At 36.2% G+C, this 17809-nt stretch overlaps 1 protein-coding gene across 4 annotated transcripts in view; it reads right to left on the bottom strand.

Moving 5' to 3' along the window:
• Positions 1–1002: 1002 nt before the first annotated feature.
• LOC5570663 (calcyphosin-like protein) overlaps positions 1003–17809 on the bottom strand; it is a 51196-nt gene continuing 34389 nt past the window's right edge. For 2 of the 4 annotated variants that reach the window (XM_021840088.1, XM_001659205.2), the window contains exons 2-4: positions 1813–2090; positions 1603–1755; positions 1003–1540 (exon numbers count right to left, since the gene is read on the bottom strand). In XM_021840088.1, the coding sequence (XP_021695780.1) occupies positions 1324–1540; positions 1603–1755; positions 1813–2090 (648 nt within the window). In that variant the 3' untranslated portion in view covers positions 1003–1323. Of the gene's footprint in view, positions 1541–1602; positions 1756–1812; positions 2091–14109; positions 14457–17809 lie in introns of those variants that run through there. The other 2 variants (XM_021840087.1, XM_021840086.1) reach the window with 2 other exon arrangements.

The following is a 17809-nucleotide window of genomic DNA, read 5'->3' as shown; positions in this document are numbered from 1 at the left end:
AGTCGTGCATCCACTGGCCTTTTTTTCTAGTTTCGTCCATACATGTGTTTTCATATTTAATATTCATATTTTTACCGACCAGTAAGAACTCCTGCAGTTTTCCCGGATTTCTAGAATGGATGGATACCCTGCTATCTTGTAGACACCATACATCTAAAACTGATGATTTAGACACATACATTTTCGTCTTGCTAGATAAGGCATAGCCTGGAAACTATATATTGTAACTTATCAAGATGGGCCCGAAAAAGCTGGTCTCTAGTCTTCAATAGCTAATAGCCATAATCCGGGATACAGAAGAGTTACCAGTGGAAGCAAGCTACATAAAGGACGACAAGCTTAGATATGAGAATTGTCAAACGACCACTATTATAAATGCCGCCTACAAAGTATTATTCCAGATCATCCTCGTCTGTCACCAATAGCAAAATTAGTGTTCTAATGAGCATTCCATTTTTTCGTATATTATGTTGCAATCACGTAGATACCATATTCCTCTAGAAGTTAAGAACATTTCTAACCTGAAAAGATACTAGACCGATGGGAGTTCAACCCATGAGTTTCCCACTACAGCAATACCAATCTCGAACCGACAGCTCTTACCAACGATGATTGTTCAAGCAGAAGTTATATTTTTCTTTTTGTATTGTAATATGGCCCTAAAATCCCATTAAAATGACTTCAAAATCAAGTCACAAATTAACTTTGAAAGTTTCTGAAGGAGCTTATCAGGGAATTCTGTTGAAGATTGATTCCATGGTAAATTTATCTAAGAGGTTCTACAGAAGATCTGAATTTTATTTATGCTCAATTCTATTAAAAGAACCTAATTTGAAAATCTTCATCAGTGGCTCTTCAATTATTTTGAATGGTCTGCTAAATGTCTTCATCTGGAGAAATCGATTAATCCATGAATAAGCTCATTTGTTATTAAACATATCTCTACATGTAGGAATATTGAATGCTGCTTTGGATTTCTTTCCGTGTACAAAGAATAACCTCTTTTTAGAACATTAATTTAATCCTTGCATTGTCACAGATCTCGCGTGATTATTCAATTGTTAAAAATTTAAAAACATGTTGCTCTCAATAGTAATCCTAGTGAACGAATTTTTATCGTTTTGAAAACACTACTTGTTCAAATCGGCGAAGGCAGTTTGCAAGCAAACCTTGCAACGAATGGCGCTCTAACTTGTTCCACGTCCATCATTTTTTTTTAATTCTTTTTGGTAATTTGCTGCACATTCTAGGTATTAAAACAATAAATAGTAATATTTAATATTGTTGCATTTGTAACGACTTAAAATACTTTCTGGGGCCAGCTTAGAGTTTGTAGGCCTGGCGAACCATCAGATCGAAATAGGCATCCGAATCAATCGAAGCGCTGAGGCCGGCGTAGTAGTTCAGGAACTCCTCTTTGGTAACGGTTCCATCGACGTTTCCGTTCTCTTCGAAGTTGGCCAAAAATTTCCTAAGGATGACATCCTCAGTTTCCTCTCCACTGATGTACAATGGGTGATTCTTGACCGAGTAGACGTTCCTAGAAGATTAATGATATGAATAGTTGAAAAGTAGTTGTGTTAGGTCCTAAAGAAATAGTACTTCAGATCCTCGATGGTGATTGCCCCGTCGCCGGTTTTGTCCAGCTTAGCAAAAGCCTGGCTCACAATATTCTTTCTAGACTCGGACATATTTGGACGGATGGCGATCAAGAATTCGGTCATATTTATCGAGCCGCTTCCATCGGTATCGAACCTAGAATAGAAGACAAAATGTTTTACTTGCTCATAGAACTGCTTTTTCATCAAATACTTGTTAAACATCTCGGTGGCTTCCTCGTTCGTAATGTCCAGCCCAGTGTCCAGCAAACCCTTGATGAACTCCTCCAGGTTAAGGGCCTTGTTGCCGTCGTCATCCATGCGGCGGAAGCATCGACCGAGGCCCAGAATTCCCGACGCACCTCGGGCAAGACACATGTGACGTAGCTTCTCGATCGAGTCCGTCAGTGTACCAGAGGACAGAGCCCGGCGGCTGCGGTTGATCATTTCCGATTCTTGGCGCGACATTGCACTGACGGGACGCTGTGACATCTGGACAAAAATTGTTGAAATTAGTTGATTAACATACATAATGGAGCTTCCTTACAAAATATAAAATAATTTGATGGATCTGATAAGCCTAACAGACATATGAAGTATTGTCAAACGGGGTAACATTCAACAGCATGGAAGCTTGCAACACATCGAAACGATTCCAAATTTATGTTTCTTGCAATGATAAGACGATTTTTTGACATCTTTTGTTTCTATTATTGGATGTATAGATTTGTAAAGGCAGGTTTTAGTGCAAATATGGGTGTTGCTTCTTGTTTTATGCTTAATATGGAAGACATATCTAATGCTGATACAATTTTCGAAATTTTGGCTCCCCTATGCTTACACGATGTAATGGTAAATAGTATTCTCCCAAAGTTTGAGATGATTCAGAAGAAATTTAGCTGTGCACACGTCATTTGAAGTTTATAACAAATTACTATGGAACAAGCCAACCATTTGCGTTTAGCCCTCTATCTCTTCGTCATAATATTTTGTGGAAAAGTTCACCAACTCTCCTAATCTTCCCAGGTACAACTAAGCAGAAACCATATATTTGGGTAGGACGTCAGGCATGGCATTCGGCCAAATGACCCGGAATCTTCCCTTGGGGCACGAAGAAATGTCACTTGATTTTTTTTTTGTCGTGGATATTCCGTTCCATATTTGTTTTACTGTTGTTTCATTGTTTATAATGCTAAGGTAAATGTATTACATTAAATTGCCTAAATAAAACATATGTAATGTTCTACCTAAGATCTTACACAGAAATAGATGAGATTCGACTGGAGATGAGCCGGCAAACTATTTTGGCAAATTGGAAATGGAGTTGGAGTAATGTGCAGTGTTTTGTGTTGTCCATTGTGAATAAACGAATCAATATGTTGGTGCACATGAATGATTGCAGAGCTTTTTTCCATTTATGATGCCTTAAATGCGTTTTATTCGGTAAAAAAGGAAATCTGAATGTTCAAAAACAACTGATGACTGCGTCCTTTTTATTGAGGACTAGTGGAACGGCAAGGACTTCCAATTACCAAAGCATTCCAAAAGATAAGTCATCTACAGTTCTTTTAGCAATATTTGTTATCAAAAAGCTATGTAATATGATGCTAGAAGCTTTGTCTTGGACTAGGATAGGATGGTTGTTCCTTGCACGCTTCATTTATTTAGTTTAATACAAGATGCTAGCTACTTTGAAAATCAGGTTTATATTCTAAACCGTCGATATATTTAGAAATAATTGACACAATATTGCTCTCAATTGAGTATTCTTTTTTAAATTTAGCTTCGTAGGAGCTCATGCGGTTAACTTAACATCACATAAAGATAGATTTAAAACAAAAAGATTTCATGAAAACTTAACTTAACGATGTGAAAGTAGGCCTTTGCCAAGACGACGACCAATGAGAACTTCTCATTGAGAAGTGATCTTTTTTGACAGACATCTGGTTTAGTTTTTGTTCTTTGACCTGACATGTCTTGTCTTAGGTCTTGGGGCCTTCCTTAGCCGATTGGTTAGAGTCCGCGTCTACAAAGCCATGTTGAAGATGTCTGGGTTTGATTCTCGGTCGGTTCAGGATCTTTTAGTAGTGGAAATTGCCTTGACTTCCCTGGGCATAGAGTATAGTCGTACCTGCCTCACGGCGAAAATGGAAACTATGGCAAAGAAAGCTGTCAGTTAATAACCGTGGAAGTGCTCATAAAAACACTAAGCTGAGAAGCAGGTTCTGTCCCAGTGGGGACGTAATGCCAAGAAGAAGAAGAAGAAGAAGAAGAAGAAGATCAGCAATTAATTTGAAGTTTTGCCACCAATAGGAACCAAACAAATAAATAGTTCCGGAAATTCCTCGGCAATGCAATCAGGCTATTTTCATCAATGCCCTGAAGGAGTTTTTACACTACCAAAAGTTTCTTTAAGTTTCTTTCTAAATAACTTCAAGGTATGTATCTAGCGATAGTGCTACGTTTCCCCGAATGTCGTTACTTCGAACGCCAGTACTCCGAATACCAGTTCCCCGAATACCCCGTTTCCCCGAATAGTTCAGTTTCCCGAAAAGTTATTGGTACTCATAATTGTTATAAACTTGTTACATTTCAATGTGGTGAACCAGTTCATCGGATATTACCCTTCTGTATTTGATTGGCGGTTCTTTCGAGTTTTACCGTCCTCAGCATTTTTGGCATTAAGGACTGTTAATTTTATCAAGTGGACACCTTTTGCATGCTGTATCTTTTTAATATATCAATGAAATTTCAATCGGTTTTCTGTACATCGTTCGACTAGTATTGTACAATGTTGTGATAATAAAAAAAATCTCAAAAATAATTAATTTTTTCACGAATATGGAACAACGTTTAGAACGGTCGATTTTTGGAGGTTATCAAAATCAATGATTGTTAGAAATTGGCTGGAAAATTTGACAATCTATATCTTTTATTTTCAAAAAAGGCATGTGTTTCGAAAGCCTCATCAATCAGATGCTTGATGGAAAAAAATCAAGTTTTTTTTGGAGCAACAGTTTTACAGATACAACAAAATCATTTTTCCCCGATATTTTTAGAGAAAAATATTTTAAATTTGAAGGGAACTGATATAAGTAGATTTTTTTTTTGTTCAAAGTAAAAACTGTTGTATGTAAATTTGAATCATTCTGGACGTATAGATACCATATTAGGTTTTGTTTAGTATTGAAATTCGGAATATAAAAAATCGCGTTACTCATATATGATCCCATAAATACATTCGAAATATAATAAAATTGATGAAATTGGAGTTGTTCACTACATTTCCGGCCATGTATCCGGATTGGCCACCAGTATCAAAATCCTAGTGGATGCATATGAAGGTGTAACCTTCACAATACCGTTAAAATTTTGAGAATTGGTCTATTGAGTCAAAAATATGATCAAAAACGTGAAACAAAGTCTTCCACGCCTTTTAAGGGCTAAGAACGCTCTCGAGAATTCCTCAATAAATTAGACCAGAGGTTGTAGTAAAGTATTCGTAGATTTTTTTTCTTTGCACATCACTTCGACAAACAATACAGTAAGTATTACAGTGTCAATACTGTAATAAATCTACGAATTACAGATGATCTTCTTCTTCTTCTTTCTGGCGTTACGTCCCCACTGGGACAAAGCCTGCTTCTCAGATTAGTGTTCTTATGAGCACTTCCACAGTTATTAACTGAGAGCTTTCTATGCCAATGACCATTTTTGCATGTGTATATCGTGTGGCAGGTACGAAGATACTCTATGCCCTGGGAAGTCGAGAAAATTTCCAACCCGAAAAGATCCTCGACCGGTGGGATTCGAACCCACGACCCTCAGCTTGGTCTTCCTGAATAGCTGCGCGTTTACCGCTACTGCTATCTGGGCCCCATTACAGATGATGAATGGGAAAATAAATGGATAAATTAATTAATTAATTAATGATTTAGGACTACTTTGAAACATTCTGAATTAATGGTTGAGAGATTTCCTGATGAAATCGATGGATTAATTTCAAGGGTTTTCTTTAGAAAAAATATCAGATTAAATGCTTGAAAGTTGTCTTGCTGATCCAACTCCGATCTGAATTCTGAGAAAAATGCTGAGAGGATGATTGTTCCGTGTGATTATCCTGCGAATAAATTTGGAAGGATTTTGATGAAGATCATGAGGGGATTTTGATGAGAATCCTGAGAACATTCTGAGAAGTAGTCTGGAACGATGAGGATTTAAGAGAATCCTGAGAGAATTATTATAAGCTGAAAGAGAGGAGACGCCAGTGAGCTGGCATGTTTTCTAGCCTTCTTTGACTTCTTTTTTTCAATTTTTGGGTAGTGCACAACGGTCAGATGAACTTATTTTGGTCAAAATCATATTTACTTCATGTTGTTCACTATGAAAAAGGGACAGAAGGTGACAAATTTCCTTGACTTTTGGGAGCTCGTAATCTAAGCTAGCTGTCTCCTCTCAGGCTATAAGCAGTGCTGGGAATGGTAATTGTAGTAGGCTTGAATGTCGAGAAACTCACGTGGCCCTTCCCAGTACAGTAGTTCGAAAACGTGAATCTCATCAAGTAGTCTATGCTGGGTGCATGAATTTTCCAAATCAATAGTGTCGTTGAAGGCTCTTAATGCGAGAAATGCAGCGGGAAATAGAACATTTTTCTACAGTAATTTTGGGTTGCCTTTAGCAACGGGTGTTTAGCAATTTTTATAGCTTTTTGCCTTAGCAGCGATGGAAGTGAGTTTTACTGGCTTCGCTAACTGTGATTTGCTTTGCTTGGCTATTGTAGAGTGAACTTCAAGATTTTTCCCAACCCTGGTTATAAGTATTCCAAAAGAACTTTTGGAAAAATCCCGAGAAGTGTATAAAAGAAGTTTCAAGAGAATTTTAAACAGACAAGAGTATTTGTCAGAAATTGATGTGCCGCAGGGGTCACGAAGCACTTTTTAAAATTGCATTGTTTCGTGAAGCACCTGTTCTTTATTGCGACTTCGTTTTAAATCTGAAACTTTTGACGCTTTTTAACTGATCCTATAATCCGAAAATCGTGAAGTAAGATTTGTATTGGTAACGTTTTATTTGTTTGGTTTTATAAAAAAAAATGATTCTGAAAAGATGTGATTCCTTTGATTTAGTTAGCTGCTTTACTGCCCATAAAGGCATAACTGTCCAATATGGAATTGGGCATTGAGAAAAAAAATACAAATGTTCAAAATTCTCTAGTTCATTTTTGCATGCCATATTCATATGCCAATGCCGCAGAGATAACCCATTTTGCTTCTAATGATCAGCAAAAAATATAAACTTAAACACAATTCACGTTTTGCAGTAGCTTTGAAAGTTGAAAGTTTATATAGAGACTGTTATGCCTTTATTTTTCAACATGGGACTGCATCAACTTCATATTTTTCCACAAAATTTTCGAACAAAGTGTGTAAATTGTTATATGCCTGGTAAAGTAAATATTGAAACATAAATGTTGCGATGAAAAATGGTGTTGATTCGAAAATCAATATGGAACAGTTATGCTTTTATGGGCAGTTTATTTCACTCTTAAATTGTTGATCTTGGCATAAAAAATGTATCTTGGGAACGGTGTTTCATCATGTACCGAAACGTCGATAAAATCTTAAAGTGAAGATGAATTGAAGCCTTCCCACAATATTGCAAAAGCACAAATATTGACAACTGATCGGGTTATTCCGGTTTCAAGAAGTTTTTCAAGCATTCTTTGAGAGCGAAGTTTAATGAGGGAAGTTAAATGACTCTTTAGGCTTATGAAAAAATAAAGAATAACCTTACCTTAAACTACTAAATCTAGAATCATTACTTTAGTATATGATAAACCTGATTGATGATTCAACAAAAACGATTATAAAAATGTTAAAGACGTCATGACGTCATGACAACAGAAAACATGTTTGTGAAAACGACAAACATTCTGGCTTGATTTTATCAAAAATGTTTTATTTTGTTCGTTATCTCACACAAAGAGGTTTGTCGAGTTTGGTTTAATAAACAACCTTTTTCTCTGCATGTATTTAAGAGCATCGTTAAAAAATTAGCAATGTTGCGAGACAACAAATGCTTTGGGGGGTTCCGGGTCATTTGGCCGAACGCCGTTTGGCCGAATGCCGTTTGGCCGAACGCCATTTGGCCGAAAGGGTCATTTGGCCGAATGCCGTTTGGCAGAATTTGAAAAAAAATGTGAACTACAATTGGCATGTATTTTGTAATTAATTTTAAAGCTGAATTTCAAAGAACAGTTTAGAGGAACATCCTAGATGTAAGCAATTATTCACTTCTTTGCTAGCGGAAACAGCTACCAGCATTTCGCCAGCATAGCTGCAGCAGGTTTTCGCATTGCATTTGTAGTCAGTTAGCTTTTGTCAGTTACTAAAACGGTTCACGACTTATTCGTCCTTCTGTAGCATCAGTTTGCTTCAATCATTCTGATCGTTCTTAGTAAATTAAATATTTTTTAGCAACCACAAGTTTGGTTTCTTCTCCACAGCAGTCAAACAGTGAGCTTATTTGACGTACCGTAATTTCGAATCAAATCGATCACTTTTCACGGTTTTTCGTGTCTGATTTCTATAATGTTGACAATATCAAACAACTGAATGCAGGAAAACAAGTATGAAGGTGAGCCTCATTGACTCAAGTACCGAAATTTCCTAACACATGTAATTTTAGCGCTAAGAATATCTCTAAAATAAAAAATCGAGTGATCTCATTTCGGGGTGAAATTGATCACTTCTCAATACGATTGTTGTTAGTTTTCAAAACAAATCTACATAATAAATTTTAGCTTCTTGAATCCGAATATGCTTGCCAAATTCTTAACAATACAATATTTATAGACCCCGTTTTACGGTACCGTAAAACGGGGTATCTTTGATAATGCGGGTAACTTTGATAGTGCGTAACCCACCACATACTAAACGAAATATCATAATTTCTGTTAATCGGTTAAGCAAAACAAATGCAAAACTGAAGAATATTAGTATGACACTCCATATAAAAGCTGTTTTCATTTGAATCGAGACCATTTGAGGCTTTTTACACGCATATTAAAAATTGACACAATTTTAGCATTTTTGAAACGCTTACAAACAATCTGTTCTACGATCACTATTTGATGTACTTTTGAATAGTTGGCCAATTATATTTGGCAGCCTAGTTATCATAGAACTTGAATACGGTCTCCAACCTCTTAGCGAAAAGCATTTTCACAAACTGGGACCATTTTTGTAATCTAAGTCAGAAATTTCCATATAACGTTAAACGCCTATAGGTATGCAATGACCTACAAATGTTCGTAATTCATTCAATTTTGTTCGATGCATACTCCATTATCAAAGTTACCCCAAAACAGAAAACCGACTTTCCATAATATGAAAAATTATATATCCAATCAAAATAAATCTTTTGGCAATCTATCAACTGCAATCGATAGGTAGGATGCCAGTACTTGTTTTAAAAATAAAAATTATAATTCTTTGAAACAGCATGCATAAATATTCAAGTTTTCTTCGAAAAAACTATCAAAGTTACCCCGTTTTACGGTATTTAAATTTCAAGAATAACGCAGAAAGCGCCTAAAAGTATGCAATTTCCTAAGGAATTTCTTGATATCCAACAGAAATTCATTTATTTCAACCAAATCAACGAATTGGTACGAGTTTTGGTTATGCAATCTAGTTTGGGAATATTTGTTAAGTATACTCACAAACTTTCAGGATTATACCATGTCCAAATCCTTGTCTAGAGTTAGAAGTTTATTGACGTTTGTCAATACTGCACCGTTCATGTGTTTGAAATTTTGCATTATTTTCATAGAAATGAACATTTTTGAACGCAAAAAACTTCACAACACACAATTTGGACATACTTACGACAAACAACGTTCATTCACTGCAGGTTACATTGATATTTGTGCTCCATTAGGAAGAAATAAAATCGAGTGACACAGTGATCAATTGCACCCTACTGATCAATTTCTCCCGAATTTACGGTAAATATTTACCGAGTCATCCGGTTTGCTGATATACGCAATCAACGGCGCAGATTTCAGTTAACACTTTGTAATATTAATCTTGGTGGAGAAAGACATCTCACCTAAGTTATCCCTTGTGCTGAAAATTATATGTTTTTAATAAAACTCTTCAGGAACGTTATAAGACTTAATTCCAATAACTATGAAAAATATTCAAAAATGAAAGAACAGCATATGATCAAAAGAAGGAAAAATCTCTTAAAAATTTTAAGTAAGTGTAACGCAAATAATTGTTATATCATTATAACAACAAAGAACTGCCGATGATTTAAAGATGGTAAAAATCCCTTTGAAAATGTAAGCTAAATTATTGCCAATAATAATTAAACCAGTACAAATCGAAAGAAAAGGCTATATTTTAAAGAAGGAAAAATTTCTGATGAAAATATAAAAAAAACTTTAAACCCTTACACACCGTTGTTAATCTAGAGCTTAGAGTCTTGACGCAAGTTCACAACTTTGTCCTGAATGAACGGATCGTATTAATTATGCTCCTATCGACAAACATGACATCCCGCCTCTTCGCAAAGATCAAGAAATTATTTTTTTTTTTGTGTTGGGAAGGTTAAGCCACTGCGTCCATTGGATTGAACTTTTGTGGCATGTCCCTTTTTACTATTCGCATCATTGAAGAAACTAAAACTGTCCACCATGAATCAAGTGAACAGCTTAAGCACTTTGACGCGTCTTTTCCCAGTCAGGCAAAATAGAGTTAATAAAACCCACAACCTTTCTGGGATTTCCAGTCCAAATTTCACTTGGTGGTAAATAACCCCCGTTTAGAAATTTGGATCTGCGCTTGTATAATGCACTACAACTGCAGAGCAGGTGTTCCGAGGTTTCGCGTTCCATGTTACAGAAACGACAGATATCATTCTGAACCTGACCAATATTCTTCAAATGATATCTACTCGGACAGTGTCCAGTTAATAGGCCAGTGTATATACAAAGAACTCTCTTATTGAGCTCTAAGAGTCTTTTCGTGATAGTTTCATTTGGAACTAAAAATCTTTTAGATTGATTACACCTTGTGGTGACCATCCAATTGGTCATCACCCTATGTCGTTCCCAGCTTTTTAGTTCCTTATTTAGTGCACAGTACGATATGCCACAGAATGGCTTCGGTCCAATGAACTGTGTATTTGATCCCTGTTTAGCAAGCTCGTCTGCCTTTTCATTTCCTACAATGCCATTGTGTCCCGGAACCCAATACAAACATACAGAGTTTTCTTGGCACACCTTTCGCAATGAGAGAATGCATTCCCAGACAAGTCTTGATGAGCATTTATATGCGCCCAATGCCTTCAACGCAGCTTGACTATCAGAAAAAATACAGATATTTGCATGTCTGTATTTTCTCTTAAGACAAATATTAGCGCATTCTAGTATGGCAAAAATCTACGCTTGGAATACTGTTGGATAGCTTCCCATCGCCACGGAGACGTTTGTCCCAGGGCCGTAGATTCCTGCTCCAGTTTGTGTCCCAATTTTTGAGCCATCTGTGAAGAATTTTATGGAGCCTTGACGAACATTGGGACCTCCAACATCCCAATCTGTGCGCGTCGTATCGCATACATTGTAAGGGATATCAGAATTGTCCACAGTTTTCATCCAGTCCTCATGCATAGTCATCACTGGCCCACAATGGATATGTTGTGAAATATTCAAGTGCCCAACAAGATCACCTGATTTGAACTTATTTAATCTATTAAGCCTTAGAAAATTCTTCTCCGCTTCTAATTGTACAAATTCGTACAACGGTAGCAGATGAAGAATAGCATCTAATGCTTTTGACGGAGTGCTTTGCATCACTCCCGTTATATCGATGGACACAAGACGTTGTACTTTTGATAGTTTTGCTTGTGTTGTGGCCTCTTTTGTTTTTGGCCACCACACTAGCGAAGCATATGTTACTTTTGGACGAATTATGGCCAAATAAATCCACATTATCATTTTTGGTTTCAAGCCCCATCTTCTACCAAAAATTTTGGAGCATGCCCAAAATGAACTTGTAGCTTTATTAGTCACATATTCAATATGAGCATTCCAATTCAGTTTAGAATCCAAAATTACTCCTAAGTATTTGACTTGTTCACTAAGGTGCATTTGTACTCCTCCAAGCTTCAAAGCTTTTAGGATGAACTTCCTTTTCTTAGTAAAAGGGACAATTACTACTTTTGAAGGATTTATGTTAAGGCCCTCCTGAATACACCAAGAATTGGTTAAGTTTAGGGCCAGTTGCATTCGTTCTGAAATGATATTGTCAAACTTTCCTCTCACAATAATGACTATATCATCTGCAAATCCTACAACTTCGAAACCTTTTTCTTCCAAGCTTTTAAGAAGATCGTCAACTACTAAAGACCACAATAGAGGCGAGAGAACTCCTCCTTGTGGACAACCTTTTGTAGCCCTTACTGTTATAGACGAACTTCCCAGCTCGGAAGTGATTTCTCTTTTTGCAAGCATATTATTGATCCAGTTAATGATATTCTTGTTGAAATTCCTTTTCTTCATTGCACGAGTCATTGAAGAATAGGAAGCGTTGTCGAAGGCTCCTTCAATGTCCAAGAATGAGCAAAGTGCTATTTCTTTCACTGAAAGAGTTTTTTCCACTTTTGTTACCAATGTATGAAGTGCCGTAACTGTTGACTTACCAGATTGATAAGCAAACTGCAAGTCAGATAATGGACACTTGAGCATGTATGTTGAATTTATGTAATCATACAACACTTTTTCCATAGTATTTAACAAAATTGATGAGAGACTAATAGGTCTATATGACTTTGGATGCATTTTATCTCGTTTTCCTATTTTAGGAGTAAAGATAACCTTCACTGCTCTCCAATCAGATGGAACATAGTTTAATCTAACAAATTAATTAGTTGATCAGTTATTGGGCCACATTTATAAATGCTACACATCAGTGTTGAAAAAATAGATATTTTTGTTCGTAATTCGGCCTAACGGCATTCGGCAAAATTACCTGTTCGGCCAAATGGCATTCGGCCAAACGGCATTCGGCCAAACGGCGTTTCGGGATTTTCAAAAGCAGTTTTTCGTTCAAAATCGAGAAAATTTATGGGGGAATGTGTTCACTGTATTCTATTCTCAAACCGAAACACAGTGAACACATATTCAACGATTAATTTTGCTTTTGAAGTTTCGATGATGACGATGATTACGATGACGGAGCGTTGAACGTGAAAGCCACTAAATAGACACTCTGAAAATAAGTGAAAAGACACTAGAATGTTCGCCAGCTGTGTTGAACTTACGAACTGATGCGTAAGAAATCTAAAGTATCAGGAATTATGTGTAGTATGGGTAAGTAGAGCCATTATTAAACTTTAAACATTGAGCTCTCCCTAGACAAAGCCAATCAAGATTTGCCTCCATGCTTGAGTTCATAGAAATTGAAATTTTAATGCAAAATCACTAACTCATATAATATCGAATAGGACTTGTATCACAAAGATAGAAATGTACTAAATTAACTGCCAGTGTTTCTCATTTCGCTCTTTTATATTGTTGATACATTTGAAAATCTCCGATTTTTAAACATTTATAGTACTTAATTTGTGTTAGCATTTCGATATTATATGAAAATGAATCTTCAATCATGAATTTCCAAGGACATGCAGCATATTTCCGATTGCCAATAACCCGCAGAGGTCAAGGCTCGTCCACTACATTGCCAATCATCGGCTCAATTTGGAGTGATAAATTATTAAGCACCCATAATCAATTTTCGATGACGCCCAGCAGCACATGTATACATTAACTCCTCGCATAAAAAGTGAGCTTATTCTTTTTCACACATATAGTGGGTGGTGTATTGAACATATCGAACAATAATCTCTAGGACCGTTGACCTGCATCGTTGTATGTACATAGTTTGACTATCAAATTGTGTTGGGTACCTAAATGACTTTCTTGTTGAAAGCATTCTCTCAGGACAACAGATTTTTCCTTTCATTCATCGCAAATGATGAAGCATGAATCGCAATCACCTTGATTTAGGCGTCTGAACTTTGAATTCGTTCCGCACGAGCGGGGAAAATCCTGAATTTGCACGTATTTTTATGAATTTCTATAAAGTCATCGTTTTATTGTTCAGTTAGCACCCTGCTGGCAAGTGAAACGTCAATAACTACCATGCGACCCCTCCATTTGAAACTCTAGCCAGCAGTCAGCGCCGCCGTTACTAATTATATCAGAGTTGACCTCATTTTCAACCTCCACCCCCAAGGTCCTTGTTTGGGATATGGCAGCAATGCTCAGCTACAAGGTGAATTTATCGAAGGTGTTAATTCCAAGGTGATCTGGGGGCCACGAAAGAATCGAAACCTTGAACGAACAAGGTTTGGAATTGTCCCCTTGGAAGGATTTCGATGTGTTTGCGTCGTAGAAACCACATCGATTGGTCAGCATTCGCAGATAGGAAATAGGTCGATTTACCTTCAATGGAATTCTGTGATTGAATCTATGGGCGGCTCTCATGGTGAACGCTCGGTATAAGTAGAAGACGGTATCCGTTCGATGAAAGTTTCAAAAAGATGAATGATGATTCGTGATTAATCCTTTCGGTAGATTGAGGTAGTTGAGGAGTGGTGCGACGAGCACCGGGTTTTGCCAATACAAGTCGTTTCACTTAAAGTCTCCGGTTGAAGATTTTCTAAACCACACTTCCTTTTCGCTCATATTCCGTTCTGGTCGATTGGAATTCACCAGGCTACAATGTGGAGGAGCTGTGCAAATGGAAAACTTTTTCTGCAATGCGAACGGAATTGTTTCCTCGGCTAAGGCACACTACGGACTGGTCCTGGCCTATGGAGTGAGAGCAAGCGAAAGTCTCGAAAATGAGGAGAGTGGCCTGTGCCGATGGAAAGCTTGCTGTAGAACTAGCACGGCAGAGGTTCCCTAACATGTTGGGCTTGAGATTCACTTTTGTGGTGGAGCAGCTAGATCTTCTCATTTTATCGAAAAAGTTTAAAGATATCATAATGCAGTTAACTTTTATAATGTGACATTTGCTGAGATATTTCAGATTATGTTTAGACTCATTTCCACTCCACTGTGTTTTAATTTGTCGATTTCATGCTCTTTCTAAAACGCGTCCAAACTGTTGGTTTTAGTTCTGAGAAGTTTCTTGCTATATCAAAGCGCATCTTTTGATGCAATAAGGTTTGTGATCAATCCACCTAGCAGTGAGATAGGAAATAGTTATTTATGGAACAAGTTGCAAAATGATGATTTTTTTAGCACGAGTTGTACATTTATCCAACGAGCACATAACATAAGTGAAACTCGAACTCAAAAAGTGGTACCCAATTTAATATTTGCATGCTGGTATAGGGACACCGAAATGTCAAAAAAGTTATACCACCAATGGACCGATGCACGAGTTCACTATCTGACGTTTGAGCGGTGTCGTGTTATTTACGTGACCATGGCAATCGACATTTTATGGAAATGAACCAAAGATAACATATATCCAGAGCGACAAAGAAGGTAAGGGAAATAACTATTTTTGGTATAGCTTTAGATTTAAATTTACTTCACTCATACTGCCGTGAATCGCAAGTCAGTCCCATCTGTAAAAAGTAAGCATCTGATAAAATGGGTTGTGAAGTTTTCAAACTCGTTTTCCATACGAATATTCAAAAAATTCCAGAGGATTGTAACATGTTCCAATCTTAATAAAACTTTCACAACTTGTATTTCACTACGTTATATTTCCGAGAAAAATATAAAGATAATCAAAACATGTTACAATTTTGTGTTTCACGGTGCGAAAGTCTGTAGTGAGACTGATATGCGGTTACTTTTCATTACACAGCGTAACAAAAATGACATTTTTGCGTGTCTCTAGGATCGAATTATGTGTCTCGAGTAGGTTTGGGGTTGCTGATCTGATGTTCCAGCACGTCACCATTTTTTGCTACAGGTCGCCAAAGTTGTATAAAACACTGGTTTTATTGATGTTTACATAACATTTAAAATATAATTTATCAAACTTTTTTGTGATCTAATTCCCTAAGTATCCTATTTTGCACTTAAACTTTGATTTTGGATTAAATGTGGTTGAAATTTCGTGATGAAATTTAGATTAATCCAATTTTTTCGAGATGCTTGCTGTCTCCATACAAAATTCTTCGTTTTTCTTATATGGGAAAATACAATCCTTTATAAACCATCAAAAATAACTTTTCCGCATCGAAAGTATTCTAAACTTTGTCGATAAGTATTGTTACACACATAAAGTTTGCATTCTGTGGCTAATTAAGCAAATAAATTGCCTTACAAGCTGTCGAACTTGCATGGAAGTTGACTAAAATAGTCAATTTTTGCATTTTCAACAGCCAATATCTCAAAAACTAGACGTGCTATGATATTTTTGAAAACGGCAATGGATTCAGCAACGCTTAATTGAGCAAATAGCGGTATTTTGGTGCTTGAGACAAAAACGTGTTCCGCAGTGTTATAGGACAATTTGACTTGCTGTTTTTTTCCTAATTTTTCCGAACAAATCATATTCTTTCATTAGCGCAGCTGGACGAGCATTGGAAGAGATGTTGAAAACTGAACTCAACTTAATTTTGACGAAAATGCAGATGGGACTGACTTGCGATTTACGGTAGCATATCCAAGATAATTGAGTCGATTTATTTGCATATATTATTTTTGAGTGAATGGACGGAAGAATTTCCGAAAACAAAAGCTTTTCCATGTTATGGAACAGTAACTATTTTCATATAAAATAATATTTTTGAAAGATCACATTCTGTGGTAATGGAACATGAATATTGGAGAGTACCGTAAATTCGGCTGAACTTGATCACCGTGTCACACGATTTTATTTCCCTCTTATAGAGCACAGAAATCAATGCAACCTATAGTAAATGAACATTGTTTGTCTTAACTATTGTCGAATTGCATGTTGTGAAGTTTTTTTGTGTTAAGGAATGTTTATTTCTATGAAAACAATAGAAAATTCCATAATCGTGTTCTGTGTGGTATTGGCAGACATCAATAAACTTATAGTTTTAAACAAGGATTTGGACATGGTGTCAACCTGAAAATTTGTAAGCATGTTTGAAATATATCCTCAAAACGAATTTTATCATCAAAATTCGTACCAATTTGTTCATTTTGTTGTAATAATTGATTTTTTCGGAAATTGCCTACATTTAGGCGTTTTCTGCGGTATTGTTGAAAATTTATTGTTTATTATTTCCATAAATTTTGCATTGTTAAGAATTTGGCAAGCATATTTGTATTCAGGAGGCCCAAATTAAATAAGTAAAGTTGTTTTCAAAACTAACAATAATTGTTTTGACAGGTGATCAATTTCACCCCGAAATGGAATTCCTTGATTTTTTATTTTAGAGTCGATTTTCAGCACTAAAATAACAACTGTATGAAAATTTCAGTATATAAGCCAATGAGGCTCACCGTCGTACTTGTTTTCCTGCATTAAGTTGTTTGGAATTAGCAACATCATAGAAAACAGACATGTAAAACAGTGAAAAGTGATCAATTTCACCCGAAATTACGGTATGACAGAAAATATTTACATTTTATGAAAAATAAAAAAAAAAGTTTTTTATCTTCAGACATTGCTTTCCAACGTTGTCGAACGGCCCCGATCTTAATGTCTGCAATATAAAATATATGTTTTTAGGGGTCATTTTTTTATACAACGGCATTTATCTCAAAAAGTATAAGAGCTAAAAAAATCGTGTCTTAGACAAAGTTGTTTCAAATTACCACTTCTACAACTTTGCCGAAGACACCATATGTCTATATGAATGTTACGGAAACATAGTTTTCCTAACTCACTGATAGGAGCTAGGATCACAAAGCTTTTTGCATCAAAAGATGCGCTTTGATATAAAAAAAAACTTCTCTGAACAAACTATATCCCCAAATTAACGGTTTGGGCGCTATTAAAAATGCGCACGAAATCGATAAAATAAAATACAGTGCACTCGCACCAACAGTATGTATGTTTTTTTTTTTTTCAAGCGTCTCTAGTTTTTGAACGACTGGGGAATTTTTGAAAAGAATCCTAAGAAAGCTGAATCTTTATAGATTTCTGTGGAGAATTCTGAAAGGATTCGGAACATAATACTGATAGAATACTGAGAAAAATTAT

Source organism: Aedes aegypti, chromosome 2 (genome assembly GCF_002204515.2).
Source record: "Aedes aegypti strain LVP_AGWG chromosome 2, AaegL5.0 Primary Assembly, whole genome shotgun sequence".
Classification (NCBI taxonomy): domain Eukaryota; kingdom Metazoa; phylum Arthropoda; class Insecta; order Diptera; family Culicidae; genus Aedes; species Aedes aegypti.
The sequence above is the reverse complement of the archived record's forward strand: the minus strand, read 5'-3'. Positions and strand labels throughout refer to the sequence as shown.